Source organism: Canis lupus, chromosome 35 (assembly GCF_048164855.1).
Source record: "Canis lupus baileyi chromosome 35, mCanLup2.hap1, whole genome shotgun sequence".
NCBI lineage: Eukaryota > Metazoa > Chordata > Mammalia > Carnivora > Canidae > Canis > Canis lupus.
The window spans coordinates 1,136,400-1,151,405 of record NC_132872.1 but is presented as its reverse complement, the minus strand read 5'-3'; the positions used below and the strand labels follow the sequence as shown (position 1 = coordinate 1,151,405).

General features: G+C 41.9%; 1 protein-coding gene across 26 annotated transcripts in view; it reads right to left on the bottom strand.

The window, feature by feature from the left end:
• DLG1 (discs large MAGUK scaffold protein 1) overlaps positions 1-10,460 on the bottom strand; it is a 237,583-nt gene extending 227,123 nt beyond the window's left edge. For 6 of the 26 annotated variants that reach the window (XM_072812001.1, XM_072812009.1, XM_072812006.1 and 3 more), the window contains exons 1-3: positions 10,277-10,426; positions 9,243-9,310; positions 7,963-8,094 (exon numbers count right to left, since the gene is read on the bottom strand). In XM_072812001.1, coding sequence (XP_072668102.1) covers positions 7,963-8,094; positions 9,243-9,261 — 151 coding nt within the window. In that variant the 5' untranslated portion in view covers positions 9,262-9,310; positions 10,277-10,426. Of the gene's footprint in view, positions 1-7,962; positions 8,095-9,206; positions 9,311-9,449; positions 9,582-10,236 lie in introns of those variants that run through there. The other 20 variants (XM_072812016.1, XM_072812018.1, XM_072812019.1 and 17 more) reach the window with 11 other exon arrangements.
• Positions 10,461-15,006: the final 4,546 nt, after the last annotated feature.

Here is a 15,006-nt window from a genome sequence, read left to right as displayed (position 1 = left end):
GGAAGTGCTTCCTCTGTTTTGAACTAAACCGGGTCCCCAGAAAAACAGTTCCTGAACAAAGATGTAAAGTATAAAAGCTACAACACTTATGATATATAAAATTAGAAATATAGAAACAATGGAACAATAGAAATTTTCTATAGAGTTGAAAATTCTAAATTAAATTTGAACACACAAAACTAATCCAATGGAATAGAGAATCATTCCTATTACCAAAAAAATATATATTTTGGGGAAATCACTTACAGTCACATATTTCAGAACTCTCCAAATTTATTTACTTTTATTTTTTTTTAGAACTCTCCAAATTTAAATAAAACTTTAAGTAAAACATGTTCATTTATCTTTGTTACTTTCTTAAAGAATTCAAAGTTAGTAAACACTACGAGTAAGGCAAGTACAGAATTCCAGAAATACCCTCAAAGGAGATTGAGGAAAAAAATTTTCTAGCTTTTAATTACTTTTATCATCCCAAACAGTAAAACAGAAACATTTCTGACCATTTTCTCAAACAAAAAAAAAAAATAAGGATCAGAGTAAGAAGTCTAAATAGTTAAGAATCTGTAATAATTTAACACAGTATAGACAACATCTCTAATCTATGAGAAAATATCTTATTTCATGGAAAAAATATCAAGACCTTAACAGACACCTCAGCAAAGACATTATTCACATGGCAAACAAGCATATGAATGATGCTGCACTTATGTCACCAGAGAAATGCACATCAGAGCATCAATGGGATCCACACCAGCGCTGAGCTGGCAGAGGCACCTCCACCACCACCACCACCACCAACCGTGACATTCTCTAAAAGGCGAACTAACAGAGACAGTAAAAAGATCAGTGACTGCCAGGGCTAGGCGTGGGAAAGAGGTGAAAAAGCACAATACACAGAATTCTTGGGGCCATGCAACTATGCTGTTTGACACGAATGGTGGGTACATTTCATTATAAATTTGCCTAAACCTATAGAAGGTACAAGAGTGAACACTGAGGTGAAGTACGGATTTTGGGGGATAATGATGTGCCCATGTTAAGTCTGTTAATTATAACAAGTATACTATTCTGGTAGGGGATGTTGATAATGGGGACAGGAGGTAAAATGGGCAATCTCTGTATCTTCCTCTCAATTTTGCTGTGAACTCTAAAACTGCTCTAAAAAATAAAGTATTTAAAAAATAAAAGAAAATATGAGCTACCATGCCATGAAAAGATATGAAGAAAACTTAAATGCATATTGTTAAGGCAAAGAAACCTGTCTGCAAAGGCTACATACTTATGATTCTAACTGTATGACATTCTGGAAATGGTAAAACTATGGAGACAGTAAACAGATCAGTGGTTGCTAGTGGCTCAAGGGGAGGGAAGAAGGGATGAACAGGTGGAGCACAAGAGATGTTCAGGGCAGTGACTATTCTGAATGATACTGTAATAGGGATAACATCAGAGCAACAAATATGTCAAGTTTACCAATGTATAACAAAACAAGTGAACCCTAATGTAAACTATGAACTACAGTTAATAACAATATATTTATTCTGGCTTACCAACTGTAACACCAACACACGATGCTAACAAGAGAGGAAACGGAAAAGGGTTTGTAAAGGAACTGTACTTTCCACTCAATTTTTCTGTAAACCTAGTACTAAAAAAATAATAATAATTAAAACCTAATAATTTTTCAAAATGTGTAAGGGGTATATAAGAAGTAACATCTATATTTTAAAAAACAAGCAACTTATATTTTAAAAAAACAAGCAATATCACTTTATTTCATGACAATTGCCAAATGTATTAAAGATTTAAATGTTGAAAAGAGATGCCATGAAAGAACTTAAATATAAGTAAATGTTCTTATTATCCTGGGGGTAAGGAAGCTTTTCTAAGCATAATGCCAAACGCAGAAAGCACAAAGAGTATTGATAAACCTAACCCGTGGGCCAGCCCGGGTGGCTCAGGGGTTTAGCGCCACCTTCAGTCCAGGGCCTGACCCTGGAGACCCGGGATCGAGTCCCACACATCCGGTTCCCTGCATGGAGCCTGCTTCTCCCTCTGCCTCCCTCTCTTTCTCTCTGTCTCTCTCTCTCTGTCTCTCTTTCTGTGTGTCTCTTGTGAATAAATAAAATATTAAAAAAAAATAACCTATATTTTTTTTAAAAACCAAAGTTTAAAAACAAGTAACAAGAGAAGCTATTTGCAACTTGGCAGACAGAATTAATACCCCTAATGTAGAAATTATAGCTCTACGATTTTTATAACTCAAAAAAGAAAAGGGAAAAAAAGGTGGTAAAAATAGAAAACTGAAAATTCTTATACCATTGGGTTATTTGTGCAATCAAATATATAATAAAACATCAAAATTAATAAAATATATTCCATATAACACAATAGAAAATATTAAAAAGGATGATACCTATTTTGTTTAAGGCACAGAAATCATTATTCCACATACTGCCTAAAAAATTAAATGGAATATAATCTTTCTGAGGGTAACTTAACAAATTACACCAAAAGCCTTTTTAAAACGAAAAATCCCAGGGTGCCTGGGTGGCTCAGTCAGTTAAGCATCTGCCTTCAGCTCAGGTCATGATCCAGGGACCCTGGGATAAACCCTGCGTTAGGCTCCCAGCATTTGGCTCCCTGCTCAGAGTCTGCTTCTCCCTGTCCCTCAGCTCCTCCCCACTGCTTATGCACTTGCTCTGCCTCAAATAAATAAAAATATTTAAATAAAAATAAAATAAAAATGCAAATCCCTCAAGCAATTAATTTCCAGGAATTTATCCAAAGGATATAACAATGTAGAACAAAGAGGCATATACAAATGCAACGTTGTTTAAAATTCAGAAAAAGTATATACCTAAGTACTCCTAGGAAATCATTAATAAAACTACAATACACCTATACAGTGTAAATACGGTCATTTAAGATGGTGCAAATCTGATATGGAAAGATATCCAATGATAAATTTTGAGACATGAATAGTTAATATGTATATGCACACTACGTACATTTAAGCAAATTTAAATTCAGCACCTCCTTTAACCAAAAAGGGCAATTCTGGCCTATCAGTCAACCCAATGGGTCAACATCACACATTAAAACTGAGAAGGGAGAAGACTGTTCCCCTAGGTAGTCTCCATTTTCATGCGCCTGTAATAACGTGAGCATCTCTATACTCCACTGCACTGAGTCTGATTCTAGAATTATGTGCATGATTCAACTTACTCAAGTCTCTAAAGTCAGACTGATCTTGAGCCCAGGTTTTTCTCCTGTGTGCAAGAAAAGCTGATGAATTCCTGACCCTGTAAATAACTCCAGGGATCTAGACTAGTATGAAATCTTTGTAGACTACTAAAGTTGTCTCAAATTACAGATAAATCTAAGAATCATAAATAACCTCAAGCCAATATGGACCTGAAACACCTGGGCTCTGACCTATAATCAAACCATATCCAGTCTACTTTACTTACAAATTTTCAAATGTAAATACAGAAAATGAGAATACACAATCAAATATATTAAGTTTTCACATTTTTCTCACCTAATCAGAGATTAAAATTAAGCAGAGTTTTTCTCCCATTTATACAGAAATAATCACCAAAAATGAACTTTTGGGACTTCATCAAGATAAAAAGCTTCTGCAGAGCAAAACAGTCAACAAAACTAAAAGAACCACCCAGGGAATGGAAGAAGATATTTGCAAATGACACATCAAATAAAGGGCTAGTATCCAAGATCTGTAAAGAGCTTATCAAACTCAACACCTAAGAAAAACAATTCAGTCATGAAATGGACGGAAGAGATTTCTACAAAGAAGATTTATACAAGGCCAAAAAGCACATGAAATAATGCTCTGCATCACTTGCCATCAGGGAAATACAAATCAAAACCACAATGAGATACCACCTCACACCAGTGAGAATGGTGAAAATTAACAAGACGGGAAACAACAAATGTCTCAACAAATGTGGAGAAAGGGGAACCTGCTTGCACTGTTGGGGGGAATGCAAGCTGGTACAGCCACCCTAGAAAACAGCGTGGAAGTTCCTCAAGAAGTTAAAAATACAGCTACCCTATGACCCAGCAATTGCACTGCTGGGGATTTACCTCAAAGATACAGATGCAGTGAAACGCCGGGACACCTGCACCTCAATGTTCACACCAGCAATGTCTACAATAGCCCAACTGTGGAAGGAGCTACGATGTCCTTCGACAGATGAATGGATAAAGATAATGTGATATATACATGATGAAATATTACTCAGTATCAGAGAAGACGAATACCTAGGTTTTACTTCAAAGGTGGATGGAACTGGAGGGTATTATGCTGAGTGAAATATGTCAATTGGTGAAAGACAATTATCATATGGTTTCATTCATATGTGAAATATTAAGAAATAGTGAAAGGGACCATAAGGGAAGGAGGGGAAACTGAGTGGGTAAAAACAAAGAGGAAGACAAACCATGAGAGACTCTGAACTCTGGGAAACGAAGGGTTGTAGAAGGGGAGGTAGATGAGGCGAAGGGATAACGGAGTGACGGGCATTAAGGAGGGCACAAAAGGAGAGGAGCACTGGGTGTTATAGTATATGTTGGCAAACTTAATTTAAATGAAATTTTTTAAATTTGGGGGAATAAATTTCAAAGAAATGTATATAGTTTATGGATTTTTAAAAATATAACTTTAAATATTCAGCTGTAAAGAAACTACTTATCAGCTGAAACTCAAAATTAGTAAAATCTTTCCTGCTTTCAATAATTTTTAAATCTTCAAGCCATCCTTTAAGGTTACTAACAAACATCAGAGCTAGGACAATGATTGTCGTTTCATTGAACTGAGGATATCAATTCCAGGATGCACCATTATTTCATGTGCCACTAAGAATGTAAAATCATTCCCTACATCAGTCGTAAAATGTATCCCAAATTCAAAGGCATTAAAATATTTAAAAATTGTTATCTCAGAACAGATGTGATGCAGTATGTACATGCTTATTCCTCTGAATAACCCCCAGGTACAGAAACCTCATCTATATACATATATCAACTACGGAGGAAAGGAGAAAATAAATCAACATTTCTATAACACCAAAACCCCAGGGCCCCACACAAACTTCTTTTAAATGCATGAAAACAGTCAATACAAACTACTAGCTCAAAGAATCAATAAATAATTATGCAGACAGCAAATCCAAAGTAGTAACTACAACAATTCACTACAGCCTAAGGAAATGATTTCTAAATTCTGGCAGCCAAGAACCTAAGCACCAAATGACTTTTAAACAACTCAGGTGGTCAAGACCCATGTTTCAAAAAAAAAAAAGACCCACGTTTCCTTAAACCCAATAGTCCACAGGTACCAGCTCAGAAAACAGAAAGCCACCTACTAAAGGAAAAAACAGTTAATCCAGGATTTCTCAGCACATACTATGAACATCAGACTCTAGGCTAGCTCAGGGGAATGTACAGGTTTAAAGTACACTACTATGCTGTTTCAAGAACATTGGTACAGGTACAAAGCAAAAAGAAAATCTTACTGACCTAAAAATTTTCATCAACGTAAAAAAAGTAATAAAGGTTAATAAATTAACTCAATTTCAATAAACACAAAAGAATGCACTTAATTCAGTAAACAATTAATTTAATTACAGTATGGAAACAAAAATCTCTACTAAATTTACCCATTTCAAAATTCCTAAAATCTTTTACTTTTCTTAGACCAAAATTTGATATTGCCTCCTATAAAACATTAAAACATAAGTAAATCCAAATATCAAGGTATATTCACAATCAATGAAATTACACAGGACTAAGGAGATTGACAAATATAAACTTACTACAGGACTAATTCTATTAGGATTCAATTGTATATAAGAACAGATAAACATTCAAAACAGGCAAGGCAGGATATATTTTAAAAAGCCCTTCAAACATACCTTCCAAATCTATCTCCAATCTACAGAGTAAGTCTAAGAAGTGTAGATTCTGTTTAGCTACTTTACTGACTATTTAATTTTCTTAAGTCTCAGACTTCACATAGAGGACTACATCCATCTATGTTTATAGGTAAACGAGGACATACAAGTCATACTATTTTTTTCCTAATCAGTGACTCTTAAATAAAACATTCCTAGGTTTAACATTGATTTAGAAAACCAAATAACTAAAAATGTTTCCCTTCCCTTTTTGCTGTTTTTTTTAAGAGGAATCTAATTTGATCATCCATTTGTACCTCAAACATCAGGGCTTAGAAATTCAATTGTAAAAAAAAAGGCCATCAATTTAAACCAAAAAGACAGAATGTCGATAATTTTTTAAGATGGGTCACAGTTATATTGTTAATTATACATATGGCAGTTAGTTATATTGTTCTCTCTACTCTTAGGTTTTTCAAAGTCGATAATATTAGATTTAAAAATTATTCGGGTGTACTGATCTTCCTTAAACTTTCTTTAATTTTAAAACAAATTTAGCAGAGTATCAATTTAGCATTAAGTTTTTTGACAGAATACGCTAACTTGAAGGTAGTCCACAAACTCATCAAAAGTTGCTCTATCAAGAAATATTAGGTCACATCGACTTGGAAGTTACTAAGGAAATAAATGCAATATAATGAAGTACATGTCCTATTTACAGAGTCAACAATTAATTAAAAATTTTTCATTCTCAGAATTGAAAGGGAGAAATTTTCTACTTTAGTGGTTTACACACTTTTCTAGGTACCTAGAGGAGAGGCCAGAGATAAAACAAATCAACTTGTTTCATAAATTGGGAACTGTGTACAAAATATAAGATTTTGTTTTAAAAAAGAATCTAGCTACTTTAAAATCAGAGTGGAGGGGCTAAAAACCATTGTTCTATTGCATTCACATTCTATAACTAATATAGTGACTTAGAAAAGGTTAAAAAACTTGTGTAACATCATTCAATTAACAGCAGTAAAAGGAACGGAATTTAGGACTCTTGACTATTTGCCCAGGCCTACTTTAAAACAATGGACCACCTTAAATTTAAGTTAGTTATGAATGATATTGTTTTAATTTTCCTGTCTACAAAATAATATTAGACAGAATCATCTCTATGATAATTTCCCAGGCCTAAAATTCTAACTCCTGGGCAGCCCAGGTGGCTCAGAGGTTTCAGCCCAGGTATGTGATCCTGGAGACCCAGGATCGAGTCCCACGTCCGGCTCCCTACTGGGAGCCCGCTTCTCCCTCTGCCTGTGTCTCTGCCTCTCTCTCTCTCTCTGTCTCTCATGAATAAATAAAATCTTTAAATAAATAAAATAAAATAAAATTCTAACTCCTTGAATGCCAAGTTTCAATAGAAGTCTATATTAAGGAGATGTATATCCTCAAACGTAGCAGAACTCTTCAAACATTTTCAGGAACTCCAGAGAAATAGAGGTCAAATATAGAAACAACCTAATAGTTATTCAGCCTTTATTTTTTTGGATCCTGAAACATTTTTGCAACTTCTCCATCTTCTAGTAATTAATGCTCGGGATATAAAGCACTGTCACCAAAGACCACTGAAATAATCACACTGAATGGCTTTTTTGGTTATTAGGTATTTTTGGAAAGGATATTGGCCTATCAAACATACAACTCCCTGGATGTTCAAGTTACTGAGTGCCTTACAGAGAACCAAATACGTCACTCTGTTAAGTTTTAAAATAAATGAAGGGATCCCTGGGTGGCGCAGCGGTTTGGCGCCTGCCTTTGGCCCAGGGCGCGATCCTGGAGACCCGGGATTGAATCCCATATCAGGCTCCCGGTGCATGGAGCCTGCTTCTCCCTCTGCCTGTGTCTCTGCCTCTCTCTCTGTCTGTCACTATCATAAGTAAATAAATAAAAATTAAAAAAAAATAATAATAATAATAAAATAAAATAAATGAATTCAGAGGAGCATTAAGCCTAGCTGATGTATAATGGTCACAAATAAAGTTTTAATTCCCACCTATTAAAGCCTGAAAGAGGTTGCTCTGAAAAATGTTAATGACTCGTTCTATGGAACTTCTGAGCTGTCTGTCTTCAGTTTGGCTTAGTTTTGAACGATATTCTTCCAAAAGGTGCAGTGCTCTCTGGGTGTCTGGGAAGGAAACAAGAGTTTGATTAAAATTACACATATACAGTTATTACACACTACTTATGCAGCAAATCATCCTACAAGACATCTCAACACCTCCCCAAATCCTTTAGGTCAATCAACGCTGCTACACTCACACACACATATATTCCTTAGAATAATTGAAACATTTCTAAATGTATGTCACAGAAAAAGGAGGAAGATAAACAGTTGGTGATAAATGTGTAGTAGTCTAAAACAACACAAGGCTGTTTGATCAAAGTATCAGTTAACACAGCTTCAGCCGATCTGACATGCAAAAGCAGATTACCTACAATTTGTTATTATAATCTGAATCTTGGGGGATCCCTGGGTGGCTCGGCGGTTTAGCACCTGCCTTTGGTCCAGGGCATGACCCCGGGGTCCAGGATAGAGTCCCGCATCAGCTCCCAGCATGGAGCCTGCTTCTCCCTCTGCCTATGCCTCTGCCTCTCTTTCTCTCTCTATGTCTATCATGAATAAATAAATAAAATCTTTAAAAATAATAATAATAATCCGAATCTTAACTGTTTCAAAACACCAGTTCTTATAGCCAGGTTCCCATGACTGCTCACAAAAGAGTGCCTAAGATCATAAAGTTAAAATATCAAAAAATAAATAAATAAATAAAGTTAAAATATCAAAACACCAATTAAAGAGTCTTCACGAAGACCTTTCAGAGGAGTGAACAGGAACCTGCCTCTCGAGAGCCACTACAGACCGCGACGCCAGAAAAGAAAAGTTTGAAAACGACACTGACAGGTGTCCGTCCCCTCCAGGATAGGCAGCTTCGGTCTCCTAACAAGCAGGGAAGGGCGACGACGCCGTCTTATCAGAGTCCAACATTTTTATTTTGTTAAAGATAGATTTATTTATTTATGATAGATAGATGATGGGGGCGGGGGGGGGGGGCAGAGACACAGGAGGAGGGAGAAGCAGGCTCCCTGCAGGGAGCTGATGCGGACTCAGTCCAGGACCCCGGGGTCACGCCCCGGCCCAAAGGCAGGTGCTAAACCGCTGAGCCCCCCAGGGATCCCCTAATCCAACATCTTTAAAACACAAATCAGAACACAGACACAACACTCTCACTCACTCACCCGCACGAGAAGAGAGGTCCCGAAATAAATTCTCACCTTGCTTCCGGACCGGCATGTTTTTTGTTTTTTTTTTTTCCCTCCAGTATCGGAAAGAGGGCACACACCTTTAAAAAAATTTTAAAAATAAATTAAAAAAAAAAAAAAAAACAGTAAGGGAACAACCGAAGCAAAACAAGAGGATCGTGGTGCTAAGTTGCATTCCTCCCCTGAACTCTCAAAATCGCGGAAAACTCCCAGCCGTACCTGAAGAAGGGGCCACACCCGCTGCCCAAGTTTTCCCAAGTGAAACAGCAGGGTTGGGGGGGGGGGGGTCCCAGGAAGCTGCCCCCGAGGGAGGGCCCCCCCCGCACAGGGACCTGCAGCTCCGGCTCCCAGGGGCGCTCGGTGCCCGGACGCGGGCCCGGCCGACGCGTGCAGACGCCCCACCTGCTCCGGGGCGCGGGGGCGCAGCGGCGCGAGGCTGGAGGCTGCGGGGACACGGGCCCGCGGGCCCCACACCTGCGGCGCCAAGTTCCCGCGAGCGGCGTGCGCTCGGGACGGGCTCGGGGGCCGCCCGCCCGGCCCCGCCCGGGGCTCTAGGAGCCGAGCACGCGGGGGGTGAGCGAGCCGGGGGGGGCGGGGAGGAGGAGGAGGAGGAGGAGGAGGAGCCGCCGCCGCCGCCCCCGCCGCCGCGCCCGCCGCCGCCCCACCCCCGGAGCGTCGCCTCCCTCCCTCCCTCCCTCCCTCCGCGCCCCTCGCCGCTCGGCCCCCAAACTTTCCGCCAAGATGGCGGCCCCGGAGCTGGCCGGCCGCGCCCCACGTGACCGCGCTCCCAGCCAATGGGAAGTGAGGAGGCGGCGGGCGCCCACCCCGGGCTCGGAGCGCCGCTGCCTTCGGGGCGGCAGGGGGAGGCGGCGCGGAGGGGCCGGGGCCCGGCGCGCGGCCCCGCCGGCCTCCCCGCGGACGGGCGGCCCCAGCGCGGCCCCGCGGCCCGACGACTGGGCGCGCGCTCCACAGGTGGCCCGGCGCGGCCCCCGGAGCCCGCCCTCACCTCGCCGCAGCCCGCGGCTCCGAGCGCGACGCGACCTCACCTACAGCAGGTCCGGGACACACATGCCGACACACCTCGTAACGTCCCTACACGCGTGCTGCCTCCGCCTCCGCGCGCGGCGAGGTCCCGGCGCCCCCGGGGAGCGGATCCCCGGCCCCGAGGAGCGGTCTCGCGGAGGAGTAGACCGCGCCGCCCACGTCAGGGGCGCGGGGGGCGGGGCCTGGCCGGGGAAGGGGCGGGGCCTGGCGCGGGGAGGGGCGGGGCCTGCCCGCCGCGGGGGCGGGGCCTGGCCGGGGAAGGGGCGGGGCCTGGGTGGGGGCGCGCTCTCCGCCACTACGTACTGATGCTTTAAACTCTCGGGCATCGCTGGGGGCGCGATCCTGGAGCCCCGGGATCCAGTCCCGCATCGGGCTCCCTGCGTGGAGCCTGCTTCTCCCTCTCTGTGTCTCTGCCTCCCCCCCCCTCTATGTCTATCATGAGTAAATAAATAAATAAATAAATAAAATCTTTTTTAAAAAATAAATTATTCGCCCGTCAGTACAAGTCTTTTGGGGGGGAGGGGTTGAAAAAAGAAGGGCTTGTAAACTAGATTGAGAGTTTGAGGCGTTTGCTCCTGGAGGGTTTTTAAGTCTGATTAAGTCTAAGCGTGAATGCATTGAAGGGAGGGAAGAAAACCCTGGTTCCCTCTTTCCCTTGCTCGTTCATCCACACGCCCGTGTCTGCACTCCTCGCCCAGTCACCCGTCTCAGGTTGTCACCCGAGCTCGTGGCGGCCCCTTTAAGAGCTCACCTGTAGCTACCTCCACCGAAACCGAGCCACCTCCTCCGGCGCGCGCGGCGGGGTTGGGTGTAGACCGCAGGTCCCAGCGGGGACTTCTGGCTGGGCCAGACCCTGGCTCCGGCTCTGAGCCGCCCGGGTTGTAGGAAGAGAAATTTTGCGAAAAGCTCTCAAAGTTCAGACCTTTTTTTTGGGGGGGGGGGTAACAGGGACCTCCCTCGTCTGAGGTCCTGAGCGAGTTTGCCCAAGGTCACCCGGAGTTAGTAACAAAACTGGAAACACGAAGAAGATCGTCTTTCTAAACCGGAAGACTTCCCTGTAAACCTGCCAGCCTTTGGCTGAGGCCACATCCTTGGGCTGATAAAGGGAAGTCCCGGGAACCTTGCACTGTAATCATGACACTTACTCAGAGGTCTGACCACTGGGTTTCACTTTTGGGTTGCACCTTGGAATTCTAACTTGCCAGAACCCAACGACTTTAGAGCCTCATCTAGACCCAGTATTTCAATTTAAGATAAACAGGTTCAGGGAGGGGAAACAACCTGCCCAGGGACCTGTAGCCCAGCATTAGTTCTCCTATCTCCAGTACAGGGCTCTTCCCACTGTGATTTTGGAAAACTAGGCAGTGGTGTGTTGATTTATTAGCAGCAGGCGTCTATGCATGCTTTCCTGGCTCAACCATCTTGGGAGATTGAGCAACAGTTGAAAGCAACATTCCGTAGAAGAAATGGGATGAAAAAGTGAAAGGAAGCCCCTAAAAACAAGGAGCTTAACTAGAGAGATTGTTAAAATAGTAAACTGGGAGGGATGGGGTAACCGGGTGATGGTCATTAAGAAGGGCGTGTGATGTAGTGAGCACTGGGTGTTATATAAGACTGATGAATCACTGAACTCTACCTCTGAAACTAATTATACATTATATGTTAACTAATTGAATTTAAATAAAATAAATAATAGTGGACTAGGGAGGTTTGTAATAGTGAAAATGGCTGATGGCATGCATGCTATTATTATCAAGATTTATTGATGGGCTATGAATGGAATTGCTCCACTCAAGGAAGCATTCTAAGAATGGAATCTCTTCAGAGTTCAGGAGGAAGGAGGGATTTTTGCCCTCACTCTTAGTATCATTCATTATTCATATATGTTCACTTGCTAGGCAATGAGGATAGAAATAGTTAAGATCCAAGCCCTGCTGTCAAGGAACCACAGCCTAGTAACAAATGGATAAAGGCAAGTGCAGCTTTTCCCAAGGGCCACTGTAAAGTCAAAAGCAAAATGTGTGTAAGTTCTCAATGTCATCCTGGTCTCCCTCTAAAAAGAAAGAGAAGGATCCCTGGGTGGCACAGCGGTTTAGCACCTGCCTTTGGCCCAGGGCACGATCCTGGAGACCCGGGATCGAGTCCCACGTCGGGCTCCCGGTGCATGGAGCCTGCTTCTCCGTCTCTGCCTCTCTCTCTCTCTGTGACTGTCATAAATAAATAAAAATTAAAAAAAAAAAAAAAAAGAAAGAGAAGAGGGAGGAGGAAGAGCATGGTAAGAGGCATGAAGCCCTTCCTTCTTGTCAACCTCTAGCTCTCTCGGTTGTCAGCAGTGTCCAGAAGCCAAAAGGAAGCTAGCATTCCGTGGTTACGGGCCAGGAAGAATGCAGACCTAGAAGGAGAGGTCTTTATTCCTTACTCCTCCTTTCTGTTCCTCTGTATTAGTTATCTATAACTGCATAATAAATTCCTCAAAAATTAGTAGCTTAAAACTTAGTAGCTGAGTAACTTATGCCCCAGTAAACATGGTCTCCCAGTTTCTTCAGGTAAGGAATTCAAGAGGACCTTAGCTGGATGGTTCTCTGGTTTAGGGCCTCAAGAGATTACAGTCAAGATGTCTACCAGAACTAGTCATCGAAAGGTTTAATGGGGATTAAGGGAGGCTCTTCCAACGTGGCTCACTCACATAGTTGTTAAGTCAATGCTGACTGTTGGTAGGGGGCCTCCTTTTTTCACCATGAAGCTCTTTCTATAGGGCTGCTTGAGCATCTTCATGCCGTGGTGGCTGACTTCCTCTGGAGCAGGTCATCCAAGAGGGCAAGACAGCACCCACAATGTCTTTCATGACCTAATTTCAGAAGTAACTATCATTGCCACATAACCTACTGGTTACTTAGATTACCCTCAGGAAAACCAGTACCTAAGAATCGTTAGGTGCCATCTTGGAGGCTGCCTACCCCAACGTCACAACACACAAAGCAATGACAACTGGATTTTTCCAAACACCTTTTATTTCCTTGAAGTTTTCCTTACTTTATGCGGTACCAGCTGCCTATTGGAACAGGATCCAATATAGCATCTGATTACTTTTCTAACATTCTCATTTTAAAGAAAAATTTAACACATAAACTTTCCAGCCCCACATTAACTTTCCTTTCAAATAACTTAAAAGACTTAAAGTCAGAGGATCAAAAAAATAAATAAATATTTATAAAAGATTTTATTTATTTATTCATGAGAGACACTGAGAGAGAGAGAGAGAGGAAGAGACACAGGCGGAGGGAGAAGCAGGCTCCCCAGGATCATGCCTTGAGCAGAAGGCAGGTGCTCAACCACTAAGAGACCTAGGCATCCCAGTAAATAAGAATTAAAAAAAAAAAAAAAAAGGAGCCAGAGGATCACAGGGAAAAGCTTGAAGCTCAGATTCTTCTATTGAGTTGTCAGAGAGTTGATCTCTAAGAATATTGTCTGTCAGTTCTAAACTTTCCCTCTCCTGCTGTTCTTCTACCCAAGCCACCCTTACAACTTCACATCTCTGGCTTTGTGCTTTTCCCTGTTCAGGTTCCCAGCCTATCCTCTGGTAAAGAGTTCAGGTCCTGCCAGACCCTGCTGCATCATTTTCTCTCACTCTGGCAGAGTGCCAGTACACTGCCTGTGCCAAGGCAATCACTAAAAGGACGGAATTTGATGCTGTAAAAAATGCTTATGCCAGCTTAGGCTACAAAAAAAAAAAAAAAATAGTGCTGAGAATGACGAGAGTAATCATGTTGGTCAGATCTCCACAAATTGTTCAGAGGGCATTTCCTGTTAAGAAGAGTCTACATAAACTAGCATCTGGAAAGAAGAAAGTAGCCAGAACAATCAGGGATATGAAGCCTTAACCCAAGGGGAACAATTGTAGGATCTAGTGTTATTTCTTTGAGAAAAGAGAGGGATCTGAAGATCTTGACTTCAATCTTCAAAGAGGCTTATTCTGTGTTTGGGGGGGAGGGCAGGACTAAAGTTACAGAGACACAGAAAGTTCTTCTTTAAAGTGATTTGTTAGAACTGTTCCAAATTCTTAAGAGTCACCCCCAAATGGTAAGAGTTATCTATCAAGCGGAGACCAAAAGAATCCAGCAAAGCTTCCTTGTCAGAGGGAGGTCGATACTCAGGCTAGAAAGCTGGGCTTTCCCCATGACCTCTGAGACCAGTTCTAAGCATCTGAAACTTCAGTCTCTGCTGTGGTATTAGTACCACTTTATCTACATCAAGAATCCATGCTATCCAGTTGAAGTGGTACTGAGACGGATCTCCTTCTGCCTAGATAATTCTTATCAGAATAAAAGGTACAAGTTGAAATAAATTCCCTTTAAAATATGGACAGTTGCTCACATCCCTGACAATTAGTCCCTGAACTCATGCTTTTTAATGGATAATCTACCTCAAATTTCTATATTATGGTGTAATGGATTCCTAAGTGGGTGTAGGACTAAACTCGTATACTTTTATACAAGTCTAAGCCCTTTGTATAGTGTTCAAAGACAGATTTAACACATTGTAGTCTCACAGCAACCTAGGAGATAAATTTATTGGCTATGATCTCCCCATTTGCAGAGGAAGACACTGAGGAAGAAAGAAAGAATGCAGTGCAGGACACTACAGCCAGCTGTAATGGAGGTGGGACTGACATTAGCTCACTGTTTCTTCCATTAGACTATGTTTCCTTTTCTCTACCTGACTCCTTTGTTAA